At 45.4% G+C, this 23,159-nt stretch overlaps 1 protein-coding gene across 1 annotated transcript; it reads right to left on the bottom strand.

The window, feature by feature from the left end:
• Window positions 1-419: 419 nt before the first annotated feature.
• On the bottom strand, window positions 420-21,600 carry LOC138363542 (cell surface glycoprotein 1-like). Its single transcript, XM_069322896.1, has 3 exons — window positions 21,505-21,600; window positions 12,654-13,538; window positions 420-956 (listed from the first exon to the last, which is right to left on the bottom strand). The coding sequence occupies exons 1-3, from the start codon at window positions 21,598-21,600 to the stop codon at window positions 420-422; spliced, it is 1,518 nt and encodes a 505-aa protein (XP_069178997.1).
• Between the last annotated feature and the right edge of the window lie 1,559 nt (window positions 21,601-23,159).

The raw sequence follows: 23,159 nt of genomic DNA, 5'->3' as shown, positions 1-23,159 counted from the left end.
CATAATGTCTTGTAAATCCTCTTTCCTTCCTTTTTTTTAAAAAGTGACAGCCATTATGAAAGGAAATAAGAGTTCAGAAAATGAGACATGATTAAAGCAGAGACACAAACCAAGACAAATGAATTGCCCGCTGGCATTACCAGACAATTAGCTCTCCCCTCCTGGGCTGTTTAAAAAGATCTTAGTTCCCCCACACGCGTATGTAAATTGTTAATGTCATTAAATACGAGGCGGTTTGACTTAAAGGAAAACATAAATGAACGAGACAAAGTGTTTCGTTTTACTTTATTCTGGACATGAGGTTGCTTTAAAGACGAAGTTTTGAAGTAACTTAATCATTCTGGAACTTGTTGGAGAAGTTGTGATCAGTGTAGCACCCGGGATTGGTCCAGAGGATGACACGAGGGAGGGTCCCTGCTTCATGCCTCACTCATAACTGGAACAATGACGTTGTTCTCCAGTGTTGGTGAAGGGTGACACTCCCTGTTCGGCGAGTGTCTCCTGGAGGGCGACTGTTTCCTGGAGGGCGACTGTTTCCTGGTGGGCGTCTGTTTCCTGGAGGGCGACTGTTTCCTGGTGGGCGTCTGTTTCCTGGAGGGCGACTGTTTCCTGGAGGGCGACTGTTTCCTGGTGGGCGTCTGTTTCCTGGAGGGCGACTGTTTCCTGGAGGGCGACTGTTTCCTGGAGGGCGACTGTTTCCTGGTGGGCGTCTGTTTCCTGGAGGGCGTCTGTTTCCTGGTGGGCGTCTGTTTCCTGGAGGGCGTCTGTTTCCTGGAGGGCGACTGTTTCCTGGAGGGCGACTGTTTCCTCGTGGGCGTCTGTTTCCTGGAGGGCGACTGTTTCCTGGTGGGCGACTGTTTCCTGGTGGGCGACTGTTTCCTGGTGGGCGACTGTTTCCTGGAGGGCGACTGTTTCCTGGTGGGCGACTGTTTCCTGGCAACCCGTTCTCGCACTTGCTAATAGTCAATATTGGCTTATTTAATAAGTGCATATGTGACATACTAATTGGTTGTGAATATTTTAGTTTATCTTGAAAAGCTTCATAGAAAACACCGACCTCACCTAACCTTCTTAGTTATCCTAGTAGAGTTGTTTGGGTTCGAATGATTCTCGTTTCATGAAACCACTTCACCTTTGACCCCTCTGAAGTTGTCATACCCGTGAGTAAGTAACGAAGTTGGACAAATTACCTCAGTGTGGATACGCAAAAAAATGTGCTAATTCCACATATTAGGGAAATCGTAAGGGGAAAGAACATGTTCTCTTTTCGCTAAAATATAAACTAATTTCCTAAATCATAGAACTCTTTGAGAGAAAAGAACCCTTGGGGTTTTATTGACCTATTTTACTCCCAAAATTCAGATATTTCTGTTTTTTCTTTCCCCAGTGTTGTTGTCTAATGCTTGCAACAAGGTAATGAGCTGCAGCTACGGTGCAGTGTTTTCTCTCTCAGCTTTGCCAGTGTTGCAATAACTAACAGTCTCTCCCTCTCTCAGCTTGCCAGTGTTGCAGTAACTGACAGTCTCTCCCTCTCTCAGCTTTGCCAGTGTTGCAGTAACTCTTAGTCTCTCCCTCTCTCAGCTTGCCAGTGTTGCAGTAAATGACAGTTTCTCCCTCTCTCAGCTTGCCAGTGTTGCAGTAAATGACAGTTTCTCCCTCTCTCAGCTTGCCAGTGTTGCAGTAACTGATAGTCTCTCCCTCTCTCAGCTTTGCCAGTGTTGCAGTAACTCTTAGTCTCTCCCTCTCTCAGCTTGCCAGTGTTGCAGTAAATGACAGTTTCTCCCTCTCTCAGCTTGCCAGTGTTGCAGTAACTGATAGTCTCTCCCTCTCTCAGCTTGCCAGTGTTGCAGTAAATGACAGTTTCTCCCTCTCTCAGCTTGCCAGTGTTGCAGTAACTGATAGTCTCTCCCTCTCTCAGTTTTGCCAGTGTTGCAGTACCTCTTAGTCTCTCCCACTCTCAGCTTGCCAGTGTTGCAGTAAATGACAGTTTCTCCCTCTCTCAGCTTGCCAGTGTTGCAGTAAATGACAGTTTCTCCCTCTCTCAGCTTGCCAGTGTTGCAGTAACTGATAGTCTCTCCCTCTCTCAGCTTTGCCAGTGTTGCAGTAACTCTTAGTCTCTCCCTCTCTCAGCTTGCCAGTGTTGCAGTAAATGACAGTCTCTCCCTCTCTCAGCTTGCCAGTGTTGCAGTAAATGACAGTTTCTCCCTCTCTCAGCTTGCCAGTGTTGCAGTAACTGATAGTCTCTCCCTCTCTCAGCTTTGCCAGTGTTGCAGTAACTCTTAGTCTCTCCCTCTCTCAGCTTGCCAGTGTTGCAGTAAATGACAGTTTCTCCCTCTCTCAGCTTGCCAGTGTTGCAGTAACTGACAGTCTCTCCCTCTCTCAGCTTTGCCAGTGTTGCAGTAACTCTTAGTCTCTCCCTCTCTCAGCTTGCCAGTGTTGCAGTAACTGAGAGTCTCTCCCTCTCCCAGCTTTGCCCGTGTTGCAGTAACTCTTAGTCTCTCCTTCTTTCACCTTGCCAGTGTTGCAGTAACTCTTTGTCTCTCCCTCTTTCACCTTGCCAGTGTTGTAGTAACTCTTAGTCTCTCCCTCTTTCAGCTTGCCAGTGTTGTAGTAACTCTTAGTCTCTCCCTCTTTCAGCTTGCCAGTATTGCAATAACTCTTAGTCTCTCCCTCTTTCAGCTTGCCAGTATTGCAGTAACTCTTAGTCTCTCCCTCTTTCAGCTTGCCAGTGATGCAATAGGGATACACCTGTCACCCATCATAAATATATCAATATCCGCCTGAGTGACAACATAAGGTTGTTCCCATTATATTTGTCATTTTTCTCATTCACATTTTTTTATTTGACACAGATCAAATAGTTGGGCATTTTGGGTTCTAGGTATATAGTGTTTAGTTGTATTTGGACGTCAAGAAACATATTTTATAACCAAGTAATATATTTATCCAACAATTCTAAACTTTGTGTAACTATGTCTTGTATTATTAAATTTTCAACATTGAAAAGCTATATATTGCATTATTTCAACAATTTCCCAATAATGTTTAACCACGTATTGTATTATTCCAACATTTTATTGTTTTACCGTTTAGTGTATTATTTCAACATTTTCGCAATATTGTTTAACAGTGCACTGTTGTATTCCAACCAAGTTGTAAAAATTGGAATGTATTACCATGGAATGTATTATTCAACAAATTCCCTGCTGTCATTTCCAAGCAGTGCATTGGTTCAAGCTGAAGCTTGTTATTTATTTCTCAGTCAATCTCAATCTGGCTGCTCTGATCTGCTTCACATTCTCATCCTCCCCATCACCTCTGCCGTAGTTAAACATTCCACGAACGGTGAAATGTATTACAACAAACGTGAGAAAGTAAGATTTGTCGATAATGCGCGTGAGAAATGAAAGTAAATCAGGAAATTATAGTAATTATCTACGAGGAAGAAATCACACTTTTCACCGAATAATGAAATTGTACTCAATTTTTGTACACTAATGAAGCAAGTAACGTTTAACGCGTTAAGGAGCGTCCAGTAGCTCCAGACGTAATAGATGACAGCTTCTTGTGTCAAGTTCCAACTTCCAGGAAGGTAAGTGAGAATATTTTAGAGTGAGTTCTTGACCCGGATGAGCATTAAAGAAAATTACTTCTAGTGAAGTCCAGCACGAGTGAAAATGTTGTCTGCTTGTACTATGATAACTTCTGGTTGTGATCACAAGAATCACAACCTTGTTGTGATCCTTGTGATAACTTGTGATCCTTGTGATCCATGTGAAAATGTTATGTGGCACAGAGTTGTGCCATCATCACATTGTGATGTAGAACCTTGACTCTTTCTGGTTGATTTTGAAGAAACTGAACCTTGAGGACATCTTTCATCAAATTATCCTTGAGGCTACATTGCTCTAACCCTCAACAAGCGGATTTCATCAAAATTATTCCTTCGCCTGCACGAAAAAAAACCTGTTGGTATGCATCAAGTAAGAAAGGAAACAAAATGTACAAGTTTCCCTTGGCCTTGTTGAGCCGCAAGCTTGGAGGAGGGTAGACTGTGGCAATATTGCGGCCCCACCCTCCCCAACACACACACACACACACACACACACACACACACACACACACACACACACACACACACACACACACACACACACACACACACACACACACACACACACACACACACACACACACACACACACACACACACACACACACACACACACACACACACACACACACACACACACACACACACACACACACACACACACACACACACACACACACACACACACACACACACACACACACACACACACACACACACACACACACACACACACACACACACACACACACACACACACACACACACACACACACACACACACACACACACACACACACACACACACACACACACACACACACACACACACACACACACACACACACACACACACACACACACACACACACACACACACACACACACACACACACACACACACACACACACACACACACACACACACACACACACACACACACACACACACACACACACACACACACACACACACACACACACACACACACACACACACACACACACACACACACACACACACACACACACACACACACACACACACACACACACACACACACACACACACACACACACACACACACACACACACACACACACACACACACACACACACACACACACACACACACACACACACACACACACACACACACACACACACACACACACACACACACACACACACACACACACACACACACACACACACACACACACACACACACACACACACACACACACACACACACACACACACACACACACACACACACACACACACACACACACACACACACACACACACACACACACACACACACACACACACACACACACACACACACACACACACACACACACACACACACACACACACACACACACACACACACACACACACACACACACACACACACACACACACACACACACACACACACACACACACACACACACACACACACACACACACACACACACACACACACACACACACACACACACACACACACACACACACACACACACACACACACACACACACACACACACACACACACACACACACACACACACACACACACACACACACACACACACACACACACACACACACACACACACACACACACACACACACACACACACACACACACACACACACACACACACACACACACACACACACACACACACACACACACACACACACACACACACACACACACACACACACACACACACACACACACACACACACACACACACACACACACACACACACACACACACACACACACACACACCACACACACACACACACACACACACACACACACACACACACACACACACACACACACACACACACACACACACACACACACACACACACACACACACACACACACACACACACACACACACACACACACACACACACACACACACACACACACACACACACACACACACACACACACACACACACACACACACACACACACACACACACACACACACACACACACACACACACACACACACACACACACACACACACACACACACACACACACACACACACACACACACACACACACACACACACACACACACACACACACACACACTTGTCTTGTGACCATCGTGTTGGGTGGACGTGGGTTGGGAGCTCCTGTCTCACTAGTGGAGTGGGAGGGGTAATCAGGCAGCTTCGAAGTGAAAAAGTGTGTACAAGTGAATGAAAAAACCTTGAGTTTTGGCCAGAGCCATAAAGTAGTGAAGAAAAACAGTTTAAATAGCGTAATTCAAAATAGTTGTAGTATTGTGGCAGTGTGTAGTGTGGAGCAGACCTCACCGACCTCTGACCGCGTGACCTCACCCCGGCAGCAACCCTCCTACCACCACGGGGACGACGCTTGGAGATTCACTCACCTATTGTGTTAGCAGGACGGTAAGATACTTGGAACCCCTGTGGGTAAGGTTGCATTATAGCAATGACTAGGTCAGGAAGGGCGTCTAGGTCCAGCAGTATTATGATTGAGGAAGAAGATAGGTTTGTGGAGAAGATGATTGGGAAATTTGTAGAGAAGAGGGATGTTTGGATAGGTGATCTAATCCAGGGGATTAAAAGTGAAGTCTTTAATAAGATACAGGGCGAGGTTCAAAGACTCAAACAAGAGTTTATGGATTATATTCAAGAGGAAATCAGGAAGAGCAGGGTAGAATGGCAAGGAGAAATATCTAGGCTTACTAATGAATTTGGCAGGAATAAGGGAAGCTTGGCAGGGGAAGGGGAAGTAGTAGTAGTAGGTGGAGTAGCGGGTGTAGGAGGGGTGGGGGTCAGCCAGGGAGAGGGCCACCAGCATGACCCTGAACTGAGAAAGAGGACAATCATAATCCATGGATTACTTGAAGCCAGGGCACCATCGAGGCAGGAAAGGATGGAGATTGAGGATTTGGAACTACAGGGGATCTTGAGAGACATGAGAGCCCAGATGGCAGGGAATGAGGTGCAAGTCCACCGACGCATTGGACCATACAACTGTAACAGGAAACGACCTGTCCTGGTACAGTTCACTAACGAAGAGGCAGTGGATTACATACTGCATCACAAACACCTACTCAGAGGTAGCGAAAATTACTACAACGTATTTATTGACAAATTCATGACGAAGGAGGAACAGATTGCCCACAGAGCAAGCAAACAACAATACGACTCTTCCCATTTGAGCGCAGCTACACACCCCAGTGCTAATCCACCCCATGCTAACCAGCTCACACGTGCTTCTCAGGTCACCCCTTTCCCAAATCAGCCGCCCCTGCTTATCTCCCCAGCACATCCCTTGACCCCTCTGACCCCACTGGAGTCAAATTCATCCCACATTCCAAGGACCCCCTCATCACCTCAACCCCCAAAACCCGTCCAGCCCTCGTCCCCTCAACCCCCAAAACCCACCCAGCTCTCATCTCCTCAACCCCCAAATCCCATCCAGACCTCATCCCCTCAACCCCAAGAACCCACCCAGACCTCATCCCCTCAACACCCAAAGCCTACCCTGCCCTCACCCCTCCTCATCCCCTCTCCTTCCATGTGACCCCCCACCCTTGCGAGGGAGGTGGGAGGTCCCCCCCACCCCCTCTATCCATCCCCCTCCCAACCTCTCAACCTCTATCTGTCTCCCAACCTTACGCCATCTCCCAACCCCTCTATGCCCTCCCTAATCTTCAGACCCAGTATGCCCTTCCTACTCCAGACCTACCTACCCAGGCCCTACCCCAGACCCTCCTACCTACCTTCCTAGAAGCCCAGCCCCCAGTAGCCCCCCAAGCACCCCTCCTGAACTCTTTCACCCCCCATACACCCCCCGGACCCCCCCAGACACCCCCTGGATCCCCCCGGACATCCCCCGGACCCTCCCCGCCCCCAGTCATCCCCCAGACACCCCCCAGATCCCCCAGATCCCCTCTGCCCCCAGTCACCCCCCAGACATCCCCCAGATCCCCCCAGACCCCCAGAGAAAGGGAGAACTCTGGTACAAGAGTTTCCATGAAGAATCTCAAGGTTTGGTACACCAATGCTGATGGGGTATCTAATAAAGCAGAAGAGATAAAAGAAAGAGTGAGTGAAGCAGATCCTGACATAGTTGCAATTGTGGAAACTAAAATTAATGACATGATCTCAGATGCTATCTTTCCTGAAGGGTACCAGGTGATACGAAAAGAGAGGACACAGAGACAGGGAGGGGGAGTAGCACTCCTAATAAAGCGGAAATGGAAGTTTGAAGACCTGGGAAATCGAGTTACCAATGAGTGCACAAGCTTCATACATGGAACTCTGACAGTAGATGGGAGGAAGATTGTGATCATGGTAATCTACAATCCCCCACCAAACAGTAGAAGACCCAGGCAGGAGTATGATGACAACAACAAAGCATGTATTGATGAACTGCAGAAGGCAGCAACACTAGCCCACAGAATGAGAGCGAAGCTGCTGATCATGGGGGACCTAAATCATGGAGAGATAAATTGGGAATCAAGGAATCCCCATGGAGGGGATGAAACGTGGGGAGCAAAATTAGTAGATGTTATAGACAGGAATTTCCTGACACAACATGTGAAGGAAGACACAAGGGAAAGAGGAGGAGATGCACCGAGCCTATTAGACCTGATTTTCACCCAGAACGTAGAAGATATCGAGAATTTAGAGCATGAAATACCTCTAGGGGCCAGTGACCATTGTGTCCTAGTCTTTGACTACATGATGGAATTCAAAATTATGACCATGGGACAAGAGATCTGGGAAAGGAGAGCTGACTACAGGAAAGGGGACTATATGAGGATAAGGGACTATCTGGGTGAAGTGCAGTGGGAGGAAGAAATTAGAGGAAAAACAGTCCAAGATATGATGGACCTAGTCATACAGAAATGCCAGGAGGCCGAAGAGAGATTTATACCAACGGTAAAGGGAAAAAATAAGAAGGAATATAATAACCCATGGTTTAATAGACAGTGTCAGGAAGCAAAAATGGCCAGCAGGCGGGAGTGGAGGAAGTACAGAAGACAAAGAACAGAGGACAACAGAAGCAGATACAACAGAGCTAGGAACGATTACATTAACATAAGACGAACATCGGAAAGGGACTATGAGAACGATATTGCAATCAAAGCGAAAAAACAACCTAAGTTACTACACAGTCATATAAGAAGAAAAATGTCGGTGAACGACCAAGTGACAAGACTAAGGAAGACAGAGGGGGCATATACTGAAAGTGACAAGGAAATCTGCGAGGCACTGAATGCCAGTTTCCATGGAGTGTTCACTACCGAGCCTGAGCAGCTCCCATTGTTGGAAGGGGTTACCCTAGATGAAAGACTATCAGATATAGAGGTGACAGCAGAGGAGGTAATGAAACAGTTGACAACTCTAGATGCAACTAAAGCAGTTGGACCAGACAAAGTATCACCGTGGATACTAAAAGAAGCAGCACAGGCCCTCAGCGTGCCTCTGGCAATGATCTTTAATGAGTCACTTATGTCAGGAGAATTGCCCAGTTGCTGGAAGAAGGCAAATGTCGTGCCGATCTTCAAGAAAGGAGATAGGGAGGAGGCACTTAACTACAGACCTGTATCACTGACAAGCATCCCCTGTAAAATACTGGAAAGAATAATTAGGCTACGACTGGTTGCACACCTGGAGAACATTAGGTTTGTGAACAAACATCAACATGGGTTCTGGACAGGGAAATCGTGCCTAACAAACCTTCTGGAATTCTATGATAAAATAACGAGGATAAGACAGGACAGAGATGGTTGGGCAGACTGCATATTTCTGGACTGCCAAAAAGCCTTTGATACAGTACCGCACATGAGACTGCTGTTCAAGCTCGAGAGGCAGGCGGGGGTGGGGGGAAAGGTCCTAGAATGGATAAGGAACTACCTAACAGGAAGGAGCCAAAGAGTTACGGTAAGGGGCGAGAAGTCGGACTGGCGAACAGTAACAAGTGGAGTACCACAAGGATCGGTGCTGGGACCAATTCTATTTCTTGTGTATGTTAACGACATGTTTACAGGCGTAGAGTCCTACATGTCGATGTTTGCGGATGATGCAAAGTTGATGAGAAGAGTTGTGACAGATGAGGATTGCAGGATCCTCCAAGAGGACCTGAACAGATTGCAGAGATGGTCAGAGAAATGGCTACTAGAATTCAACACGAGCAAATGTAAAGTTATGGAAATGGGACTAGGAGATAGGAGACCAAAGGGACAGTACACAATGAAGGGGAACAGCCTACCTGTAACGACGCGTGAAAGAGACCTGGGGGTGGACGTAACACCTAATCTATCTCCTGAGGCACATATTAATAGGATAACGACAGCAGCGTACTCTACACTGGCAAAAGTTAGAACATCATTCAGAAACCTAAGTAAGGAGGCATTTAGGGCGCTTTACACTGCCTACGTAAGGCCAGTCTTAGAGTATGCCGCCTCATCATGGAGTCCCCATCTGAAGAAGCATATAATGAAACTGGAAAAGGTTCAGAGGTTTGCAACGAGACTCGTCCCAGAGCTACGAGGGATGGGGTATGAAGAGCGCCTGAGGGAACTGTGCCTTACGACACTAGAAAGAAGAAGGGAGAGGGGGGACATGATAGGAACGTATAAGATACTCAGAGGAATTGACAGAGTGGACATAGACGAAATGTTCACACGGAATAGTAACAGAACGAGAGGACATGGATGGAAGCTTGAAACTCAGATGAGTCACAGAGATGTAAGGAAGTTTTCTTTTAGCGTGAGAGTAGTGGGGAAATGGAATGCACTTCAGGAACAGGTTGTGGAAGCAAATACTATTCATAATTTTAAAACCAGGTATGATAGGGAAATGGGACAGGAGTCATTGCTGTAAACAACCGATGCTCGAAAGGCGGGATCCAAGAGTCAATGCTCGATCCTGCAAGCACATATAGGTGAGTACATATAGGTGAGTACACACACACACACACACACACACACACACACACACACACACACACACACACACACACACACACACACACACACACACACACACACACACACACACACACACACACACACACACACACACACACACACACACACACACACACACACACACACACACACACACACACACACACACACACACACACACACACACACACACACACACACACACACACACACACACACACACACACACACACACACACACACACACACACACACACACACACACACACACACACACACACACACACACACACACACACACACACACACACACACACACACACACACACACACACACACACACACACACACACACACACACACACACACACACACACACACACACACACACACACACACACACACACACACACACACACACACACACACACACACACACACACACACACACACACACACACACACACACACACACACACACACACACACACACACACACACACACACACACACACACACACACACACACACACACACACACACACACACACACACACACACACACACACACACACACACACACACACACACACACACACACACACACACACACACACACACACACACACACACACACACACACACACACACACACACACACACACACACACACACACACACACACACACACACACACACACACACACACACACACACACACACACACACACACACACACACACACACACACACACACACACACACACACATACATACATACACACACACACACACGCACACATATGATCATCACATTCAAGACTCTCAAGGGAATTGATAGGGTAGACAAAGACAGGCAATTTAACACAAGGGGCACACGCACTAGGGGACACACGTGGAAACTGAGTGCCCAAATGAGCCACAGAGATATTAGAAAGAACTTTTTAGTGTCAGAGTGGTTGACAAATGGAATGCATTAGGAAGTGATGTAGTGGAGGCTGACTCCATACACAGTTTCAAGTGTAGATATGATAGAGCCCAATAGGCTCAGGAACCTGCACACCTGTTGATTGACGGTTGAGAGGTGGGACCAAAGAGCCAGAGCTCAACTCCCCGCAAGCACAAATAGGTGAGCACACACACACACACACACACACACACACACACACACACACACACACACACACACACACACACACACACACACACACACACACACACACACACACACATGCACACATGAGACTGTTAACGCCCCAAGTGTTCAATTGGAATAGATTTTATGTTCGTTGGTTTATATATTAAGCAACGAACCTATTATTATTTACTTTATTGCTTTACTTGTAAGCCAGTTCCTGGCACTACTCAAAGGCATTCATTATCCCTATCCCTTCCTGTCTCTCTGCGTGCCTATCTCTGCCTGTCCCTCCATATGCCTGTCTCTGCCTGTGTCTCAGTAAGCCTGTCTGCCTTTGCTTGTCTTTCTGTCTGTCTGTCTGTATGCCTATCTGCTCTGCCTCTCTGTATATCTGTCTTTCTCTACCTGTCTCTCTGTATACCTGTCTATTCCTGCCTCTCTGTATGCTTGTTCGTATTTGCCTGCCTCTCTGTATGCTTCTCTGTCTGCCTGTCTTTTTGTATGCCTGTCTGTCTACCTGCTTCATTGTATGCAGTCTTCTCCCTCTCTCTTGGTATGCCTGTTTCCCCTACCTCTGTAGGTACCTGTCTGTCTGTGCGAAACTCTGTATGTGTATGTTTCTACCACTCCTTCTCCACATATTTCTCAATCTCATGTATCTATGTCTTCATCTTGTTATTCCCTGTATGTCGGTCTGTCGGTCGTTAGTCCATATTTTTTTCATTTAGCTTATTTCAATATATAAGTATTCTCTCTGCCACTCTCCAAATCTGCCCCTACATTTAAAACAATTAAGCTATTTATTTATTTAAGCACTGAAAATATATTATTAACTCCTCAAGCATTAACAAGAGCCTCAACATAATTATCTGAGCGTGTGGCAGATCAGTAAGATACACCACAGCCAAGTGTGGCTGCAACTGAGCCGTCATAACTCGTGGCTGCCCAGGAATGGTGGTGGGTGGGTTGTGTCCGAGGGCGGAGGTTGTCCAGGAGTGGTGGCGGGTGGGTTGTGTCCGAGGGCGGAGGTTGTCCAGGAGTGGTGGCGGGTGGGTTGTGTCCGAGGGCGGAGGTTGTCCAGGAGTGGTGGCGGGTGGGTTGTGTCCGAGGGCGGAGGTTGTCCAGGAGTGGTGGCGGGTGGGTAGTGTCCGAGGGCGGTGGGTGGGTTGTGTCCGAGGACGGTGGGTGTCCAGGAGTGGTGGCGGGTGGGTTGTGTCCGAGGGCGGAGGTTGTCCAGGAGTGGTGGCGGGTGGGTAGTGTCCGAGGGCGGTGGGTGGGTTGTGTCCGAGGGCGGTGGGTGTCCAGGAGTGGTGGCGGGTGGGTTGTGTCCGAGGGCGGAGGTTGTCCAGGAGTGGTGGCGGGTGGGTTGTGTCCGAGGGCGGTGGGTGTCCAGGAGTGGTGGCGGGTGGGTTGTGTCCGAGGGCGGAGGTTGTCCAGGAGTGGTGGCGGGTGGGTTGTGTCCGAGGGCGGAGGTTGTCCAGGAGTGGTCGCGGGTGGGTTGTGTCCGAGGGCGGAGGTTGTCCAGGAGTGGTCGCGGGTGGGTTGTGTCCGAGGGCGGAGGTTGTCCAGGAGTGGTGGCGGGTGGGTTGTGTCCGAGGGCGGAGGTTGTCCAGGAGTGGTGGCGAGTGGGTTGTGTCCGAGGGCGGAGGTTGTCCAGGAGAGGTGGCGGGTGGGTAGTGTCCGAGGGCGGTGGGTGGATTGTGTCCGAGGGCGGTGGGTGTCCAGGAGTGGTGGCGGGTGGGTTGTGTCCGAGGGCGGCACCTTAGCGGGCCTCGGGTTACCCTACAAGACAATAAAGTGGAACTGACGCTCCACACACAAGAGGACCTGACATCTCATGTATAAGAACTGGGAGAGTGTGCTTGGAGGTAGAGACGAGGAGAGGTGAAGGTCCACCGAAGGCTAGGGTAATGGTGGTGCTGTAATGTGGTACTCTTGCATTCTCTTTTTTTCTCCATCTCTCTTTCTCAGTCTCTGTCTTTATGAATATTCTATTACATTTTGAAAACGACATGTATTTTAATAAACACTGGCCTTCTAACTATTCCAAGTGTATATACATTTTGTTGGTACACCTTATACCACCGTATGTCTGCAAACGTCTTGACGTCATATTTACTTGTCGAAAAGTCGGAAAATTTTAGTAACTTATTCCTGGAGCTGGTTTTCCCGAAGGGAATCTTTTTTTGGGAGTGGCTGTATCTTATCTTGCACACTCAAAATACAAACTTCATGGCCTTGAAATATCTGTTTAGTATATTTACGTGTTGAAAGACGTCTTCTAAATATGCTATCATTCCTAACTTTTCCTCGAAACAACCATCAGCGTCTTAACTTCTCTGATGGAAGAAAGTCGACCAGCTGTCTCCGGAGTGCACACATACGATTTGAAACTGACCAATACGATAACTCGCACACTCTGCAGTGGAGTGCGTGGGTTAGTAGTGAAATTATCCTTATAAATGCGGTGTCTAACGAATTAGGTCTTAAAATGGTCACAGTAAATTTTTTGGGGTCGCAACTGTACTCTGATAATATTTGAATTTCCTCCATAAGAACTTTTTAAGAACGCAGGTGTAAATAAAACTCTGAATTATTTTGGTCTAAAAGTGGTCTCTGACTAATTTTGGTCATTAATTGGACTCTGATGAAAATTGCTCTGAATATTTTTGGGCTCAAACTGGACTCTGTTAATGTTTAGATCTTCAAACGGACTCTGATAATATTTTAATTTCCTCCATAAGGACTCTTTAAGAATTCAGATGTAAGTAAAACTCTGAAATATTTTGGTCCTAAAGAGGACTCCGGCTAATTTTGGTCCTAAAGAGGACTCTGTTATTTTTTGCTCTTAAAGTGGTCTCTGTTAAATTTTAGACTTTACCGGACTCTGGCAATTGCTGTGTTGTATACCATACCATTCATTTCATAAGTATAAGTATAGATGCCACACCTGTGACAAGTAAAAACATATTTTTTTTAAGAAACAGCGCCATCTGTTGCATGTAAGAGCAACACATGCTATACTAAACATGTTATGATTTCATTTCAAAGTTTCCTTTTGCACTGAAAAATAGAATTTTGATAGATTTCGATTTATTTTCAATTTCGAGTTAATTTTTGTGTGTGACATTGTGTTGGAATTGACCTGTGTTGTTTACTATACCGTTCAATTTGTGAATATAAGTATAGATGCCACACTTGTAACTGGTAAAAAACAAGTATTAACAAAAAAAGTGCCATTTGTTCCATGTAAGAAAAACACACACTATAATAAATATGTTACGACTTCATTTCAATGTTTCCGATTTCATTGATAAATTTAATTTTCATAGATTTCGATTACTTTCATTTTGGTTTAATTATTTTCTGTGACATTGCGTTGGAAGTGAGCTGTGTTGTTTACCATACCGTTCATTTCATTAGAATAGTTTATTTTTTAATTTTTTATTTTTTTCAATTCTTTTTTAACTGTTTTTCATATATTTCAGAGATTGCAACATAGGATCTTTTGATGTTCTCAGTTTTTTTATGGGAACATCAGATCACTTGGGAATGCATCCGAAGTGGGAGTGGGGAATGGTGAGGAGGACGAGGGGACTGGAGTAGTCGATGGTGGGGGAGGACGAGGAGACAGGGCAGGGGAAAATGGTGGGGGAGGACGTAGGGTTGGGGGAGGTAGTGATGGTGAGGACGAGGGGGGGGGGTAGGGGAATGGTGAATGGAAGGGTGGACAAGGGGACAGAGGAGTTTGTAGTGATGGGGAGGACGAGAAGATGGGGAAGGAGGGAATTGTAGGGAGGACGAGAGGACGGGGGGGGGGGGGGTTGATGGTGGGGAGAACAAGGGGACGGGGGAGTGGGGAAAGGTTTGGAGAACGAGGGGACTCTGGAGTGAGGGATGGTGGGGAGGACAAAGAGATGGGGGACGGGGGGGGGGGTGGAATGTTGGAGAGGACGAGGGAACGGGGGAGTAAGGAATAGTTAGGAGGATGAAAGAATGGGGAGGGGGGGGTGGAAATGGTGGGGAGGACTTAAATACAAGGGAAGGTTGCTGTGGCTCAACCGTTGCTGAGCCACAGCAACACGTGGCCGGGTACAGCTAGTGATGAATAAAAACACTTGTATAATAGACAAAACCCATGATGTAAGAAGATTAAAAATTCTTGAAGCAATCCACGTAAAAAATAGAACAACCTACCATAAATACCCATATTATGGAACTATTCACCCTACTCACCATGAGAGTGAGAACAAGACCAGAACATGAAGATGCCAACATTGAAGACACTGCTCAACACGCTACGCCCACTACACCTGATTAATCTTTGTATTTGCTTCGTCCTCTATTTTCACCTTTTTCTTTCGGCCTTAATTTTCCCCATTCATGCCTTATTCTTGACCCATTTGTATTGGTCTACTTGTCTTCATCTGACCCTTTACTGGTATAAATCTAACACGCCCAGTAATTTCTTACCAGCACCGCTCCTGTGCCAGGTAAGTCCACTACGGATTCACCATAGCCCATAATACTTGCCCCGCTCCTGTACCAGGAAAGTAACAGGCTTACTATAGCCCGTGCTACAAGGAACTTGTTCCGAGTAGCTGAATCTATAACAACAACAACAACAACGTATTTTCTTTTTTTTTTTGCTCAATGGCCATCGAGCAAAAAGTCTTAGTCGACATGAACTTGAAACCGGCCATATACTGCAGGTATGTTGACGACATTTTTACACAGGTACCTGATGTCAGACATCTGCAGGAGCTGAAGGAGGCGTTTGAGCAGAGTTCCGTGCTGCGTTTCACTTACGAGATGGAAAAGGATGGGAGGCTACCCTTTCTAGATGTAACAGTCATGGAAAATAGCGGAGGTTTCCACACTGCAGTCTACACTAAAGAAACGAGCATAGGAATGTGCCTAAATGCCAACAGCAACTGCCCAGACAGGTACAAGAGGAGTGTTGTTAACGCATATGTCGACCGTGCTCTCAGCCACAGTTCAGAATGGAAGCAAGTCGACGAAGAACTCTGTAGGGTAAGGCAGATCCTAGTCAACAACGGCTTCTCCAATGGTTTCGTCGAAGACATCATAAGAAGGAAAGTGAAACGCCATGCAACCTCTGAAGAGACAACTAACACAACACCTATACCCCCTATTAGACTATTTTACAGGAACTTCTTTTCCACAGCTCATAAAACGGAGGAAAGGGTTCTGAAAGATATTGTTAATAGAAACGTTATCCCTACAGACAAAAATCAGAGGATACAACTGACGATTTACTATAAAACCAGAAAAACGGCCAGCCTACTCATGAGAAACTCTCCAGACACAAAGCAGAACGCTTTAAAAGAGACCAACGTCGTCTATGCCTTCAAATGCCCTCTTGGGGATTGTAAGCTCCAAAAAACCCAGTATATAGGCAAGACAACAACATCTCTTTCTAGGCGTTTAACGATGCATAAGCAACAGGGCTCCATTAAGGAACATATAATCTCTTCCCACAACCAAACCATCGCCAGAGAAAACCTAGTAAACAACACAGAAATCATCGATAGATACAGCGATAGCAGACGGCTTGACGTTTGCGAGGCACTACACATTAAAAAGACAACACCAGCAATCAACAGCCAATTAATGCACAACTATATTCTACCCACCTCAAGACTCCGCTCCAATATAGAAGCATCAAGAAATATGGACCAATAGGCTTTCTACAATCACTTCTATTCAATACCCATTGTTTCGTGTTCTGTCTTGTGTTGATGAATTTAATACCCAATTAAATACCACCTCACCCCATCCACCTCACTCAAATGTAGATATAAACAAATCGGAGATGTGTAAGTTCTATTCAGTTGTGTATGTGTAACTAAAGTCTTTGAATATGTAATAAGTTTTACGAAACGCGCTCAAGTGTCGCGTCAGACTAGAAATAAAAATGAATTTTGGAGAATTGATTTTCGAATTGCCACCAACAGTGAAAAGGAAGATTGAAAGGAAGAGTACGAAAGATTGAGAAAATTCGTGTTAGAATTATTAATCTTACTTTTTCGGTCATATTTAATAATATATGTCTACAGGAAAGACTGCTACCAAAATATACTAATATATATATATATATATATATATATATATATATATATATATATATATATATATATATATATATATATATATATATATATATATATATATATATATATATATATATATATATATATATATATATATATAACAAGCTGTACCCGGCAATGCGTTGCTGTGGTTCAGCAAAACATGTGCGTTACTGAGCCACGGCAGACCTCCCCTGTCTCCCAGTCCTCCCTACCATTTCCTCTTCCCCTGTCCCCTCGTCCATCCAACCATTTCCTCTTCTCCTTCCTTTCGTCCTCCCCACCATCCCCCACTCAAGCATCCCCTCGTCCTCCTAAACATTCCCCACTCCACCGTCCCCTCGTTCTCCACACTATCTACCACTTCCCCATCCCTTCGTCCTCCCTTCCATTCCCCCCTTCCCCATCCTCTCGTCCTCTCCACCATCCCCCACTCCCCTGTCCTCTTGTCCACCTCACCATTCTCCATTATCCCCTCCCCCACCAGTTCCATCGCCCCCACCATCCCCAACTCCACGTTCCCCACTTCCTCCCCACCATTACCTTCTCCCCTGTCACCTCGTCCATCCCACCATCCCTCACTCCCATCCCCTCGTCCTCCCCACCATTCTCCTATCCCTCGTCCGATGCATTCCCAAATGATCTCATGTGCCCATCAGAAAATTGGGAACATTAAATGATCTGATGTTCCCATCACTGAAATATAAGAAAAACAGTTTAACAAACGAAATGAAAAAATATAAAATAAACTATAATTATGAAATGAACAGCATGGTAAACAGCACAGTTCAATTCCAACGCAATGCAACACTAAATAAACTTAAAAATAAATCGAGTCTATGAAAATTCAATATGTCATTGCAATCGGAAACATTGAAATGGCATCGTAGCATATTTAGTATAACGTATGTTGCTCTTACATGCAACAGATGGTGCTGTTTCTTAAAAAAAAAATAATGTTTTTACCTGTCACAGGTGTGTCATCTATACTTATACTAATGAAATGAACTGTATGGTAAACGACACAGCTCAATTACAACGCAATTTCACAACGCGGCGACACACAGGGAAAAGGGAAGTCAACCAATTACAGGGGAAATAGGTCACCGGTATAACTTCGTTCCAATGGGATCCGAGACCCTTGATCCAAGGAGGGAGAGTACAAGGAAATTTCTTAAGGATCTTGGTTCCAGGTTCATTGACACTATCAGAGACCCAAGAGTGGCAGGTTTTCTCTTCCATTGCCTCATTGTAGCGATCCAGAGGGGAAATGCCTGCTTTATCCCTGGTTTTTGCCCGGCGTCAGAGGAGTTCAAAGAAATCTACAGCCTCTAGGAAACATACTTTTTCCTTTATTTCTTCTTAATATCCACTTTTTGTAACCAATCAGTTATGTAACTGTGTTATCTTGTATAATAAAGTGAGCAACATTAATAATAAAAAATGGGTGGTAAGAGAAGTGAACACTTATACGTATTTAGAATTAAATAGCAAGGTTTTCTCTGAATGCTCTGTATTTCCTTCTCCGAGGCTATGGGTTCCTGCAGTGGCACCAGAGGTGGAACCCCCTTGTATATATTCAAGAGTTATTATATTCTTGTAAAGCCACTAGCATGCATAGCGTTTCGGGCACGTCCTTAAACCGAATTCCCCCCCCCCCATGGATTATGATTCCCCCCCCCCCAAATCGCTTAACAATCAGGTAACCACGTACTGCTGGGTAACAGAGAGTACAGTTAAGAATTAGCGCCCAGTCAATCCTTCTCGGCCAGGATTCGAACTCAGGCCTAAGCCCTGGTCGAGTGCTTTACCACTATGCCATGCGGACTGATATTCATACGTGTCTTTTAATTCTGACAAACATGTTATAATGAAAAGATTGGTATTCTGTTTAATGTTGTTGTGGGCGTTGACGAGGTGTAGTCCTTGACTAACTGATGAGGAAGGGCAAAAGTTCTATGACATCCTTTCCAAGCTCTATTACGCAAAATCTTTTATTGATACAGCGTTAACAATTCGGCAGTAGGACGCGTTCGTGAGGGCTACTGGGGTTCCTGTGGTGTGTGCAGGCCGCGCCTGTGACCGCTCACATAAATTTGCGACCGTTTGGTTGTGGGTGCGACTATTGGGTGTACTTGTGAAGGACGCATTGCCCATCTAACACTGACAAGGGATACATGTATCCCTCTTGTCTCGCTCCATCACAGCCCCGGCGACTGTAAAGGCAGGATAGCAATGCTTATTTGACACCACTCACACAGCAACTCGATATGAGAGCATCAAGACACAGAATAGGCCACATGACCAATTATGAACGAACCAACGTTGCTTGTCCCAGTTACAAAAGGAACTATGACTCCAGTTCCAACAGCGACGACCCGAACATTCCTGTATCCAAGGCCAACAAGAAGCCCCACTCCACTAGAATCCATCGAGGAAAGATGCCTCTATCAATAAATTCTCCAACTACCAAGACAAAATCCCCAATGCGAGTATGCTAGCGTTCTAGGTGCAACATGCTGAGGGCAAGACCTCATATGCCACAGTAGTGGACCTTGAAAAACAGTATCCCCAGCACAAGATACAAGCAAAGACAAACATCAGAGGCGAATATATTCTGTAGCCCAAAGACGAAATAGCTGAGAGTACCTGAATCACAGGGAATGTGAAGTACTCAAGCCAGAGGACAAAATACGGAAATTTATTGTCCTACACTATCTACTGCACATGTGACTAACTTATTTCGAAAAACTGAATTGTGTGGTGTCAGCAGAAAGATGCCAGGTAAAATCCACGAAGCAGGAAACCCGACAAGTCCTTCTCACTGTAAAAGGACAGATTCCAGAGAAGCTTGATTTTGGCATTTGGGGCGTGTTCCAATACAGGCCTTACACCCCAGAGCCCCTCAGATGCTTCAGATGTCAGAGATTTGGACATCACAAGGATGGCTGCCAACACCCAGTAAAGTACGGAGTCTGCATCCATGACACCAAAATATGCTTTGATTAACACAAGGCTAACCAGCCAGTTCAAAAAATAAGTGGCCCAATTGCTCCGAGGTGCACAACGCCAGGAACCTAAGATGACCAGAAAGGGTTAAAAGGGTCCAAACACTTCCCCCCCCCCCCCAAGATCTCCAGCAGCAGTGCAAAAGTGTCAACCCACATATATACCAACTCCCATTCCCACAAAAACAGTGTGGAACTTACCAAAACCAAACCAGGTGGAAGTGCCACATGCCACAACGGCTATGGTGGAGTGAGAAGGTCTCCGTTCTGGACAAATGGAAGTCTGAAGGACGGGGGGCTCACCAGAAAATAGTACAAGGTAATCGCTCGCTCACTGCACCCTGTAAAAGTACTTCGGGCAATAAAGTAAAAAGTGTCCGAGTTTCCACTAATACGGACCAATTAATAAACCGTCCCCAAACCAGCACAGAACTAAGTAATACTTCAACACAATTGGATACTCTTCCAAACCATGCTTTCGAAATACGGTACCAAACAAACCACAGAGACTCGAAAGACAATTGAGGGAAAGCTCAAGAAATTTCAACATATATCCTCACCTTCAAGGATGCAGAGCAGAAAAAAACTCTCCTAACTCACTCAAAAAGAACAGGCAGAGTCCAGTACTTCTGATAGCGATCTTGATGAGTCAGTTTCAAGTGTACCAAAATCCTCAACTCCATTTTCAACTTCCAAGGCGAATTCATCTGACTTTTCCTCCATGGATGTCACGGTAATATCAACAAATTCAAACAATCTAGAAGACTAACGATCCTGCAATGGAATGCGCAAGGGCTGACACAAAATGGAGTGTTGGTCTCATTTGCCCATTTGTCTCCACTATCGCCGGGCATCGAACCCCGGTCCCCAGGATTACGAGCACTGAGTGCTGTCCTCTCAGCCACCAGGCGTCCCATACTGTACGCGTTTACAGACACGCTTGTGCGTGCCCGCACAACTAGTCGCACAAAGTTCACAACAATTGTGAACTTTTGACCTGGGAGTCTAGGACGGGTTATCCCCCAAGGGTAAAGGGAGTAGTGGAGGAGGTTAAACAAGATGGCCAGCATCTCCCTTGTGTTTAAATTCATCAATTTAGAGGAATTTCAGTTATTAAAAGTAAATGTGGTAATAATCAACCTTCTTTAACACCTATGTTAAATTAACATAGGTGTTAAATTAACATCTAATTAACAAATTAGGTATTTAAAAAATGGTTGATTATTACTACAATTACGTCAATTTAAAGTAAAGAGTCCACTCCACTTAGTTGGAAAGGGGCATAGAGATCATTCTCAGGATGGGAACTACTTTCTGAAGACTCCTCACTCAGTAACAACTTTCACGGAATAAGTGCTATTGACCACCTTGGTTGTAATTCAGTAAATTTGGGAAATTCAAGTATGATTCAGTATTGTATGTATTAACCAACACTGTTCAAGTATCTTTCTTGATACTTGATTATCAAGGTAATTTTCCAATTGTTTTGGAATAATGATTAAATCGTCCTTCAGTGACCAGTACATGATTAAGCTTTGTTAATCATCTTTGAATACTAGTTTGGCAACTAAGCCAAGATCAGCCTCTCAGCTTGTGAGGGCAGGAGAGTTCAGTTTTCCAGCAACTGGAAAAAGAGGGGTCCTCTCCCTGGGGAGGGGGTGGGGAGTCACGGTTCCGGAAGGTCCCAACATCTGGTCCAGGTCTTTTCAGAGGTTTAGGTAAAAGTGTGTGAGTTAACGTATTTGTTAAATAACTTCATACCATTGCCAAAGTAGGAATATTTAAGTTGACCAGACCACACACTAGAAGTTGAAGGGACGACGACGTTTCGGTCCGTCCTGGACCATTCTCAAGTCGATTTGAGAATGGTCCAGGACGGATCGAAACGTCGTCGTCCCTTCAACTTCTAGTGTGTGGTCTGGTCAACATACTTCAGCCACGTTATTGTGACTCATCGCCTGCACAGGAATATTTAAGTGAAGCCAAGTTCAAGTATAACTACTTGTGTTGGTAATAAATTGCATTTTAAGTCATTCGTGTTTTCTGAGCTTCCCCAATTTTATCTTATGATTATTCTGTTAATAGATCCTGGGATTTGTGTGATAACCCAATGTGCTTCCTGTAAGCTTGTTTTTCGTTTCAATAGATTTTTCCTTGTTAACTTTAAATGTTAAGTCACATTTAAAGTAACTTCATCCGTCCTATTCATAATTGGGGATCCCCATTCTTGGAGTTATGTATATTTGAATGGTTCCTGCCTCACGGTCAATTAGGGGAATCCC

The sequence above is a fragment of the Procambarus clarkii genome, chromosome 11 (genome assembly GCF_040958095.1).
Source record: "Procambarus clarkii isolate CNS0578487 chromosome 11, FALCON_Pclarkii_2.0, whole genome shotgun sequence".
NCBI lineage: Eukaryota > Metazoa > Arthropoda > Malacostraca > Decapoda > Cambaridae > Procambarus > Procambarus clarkii.
The sequence above is the reverse complement of the archived record's forward strand: the minus strand, read 5'-3'. Positions and strand labels throughout refer to the sequence as shown.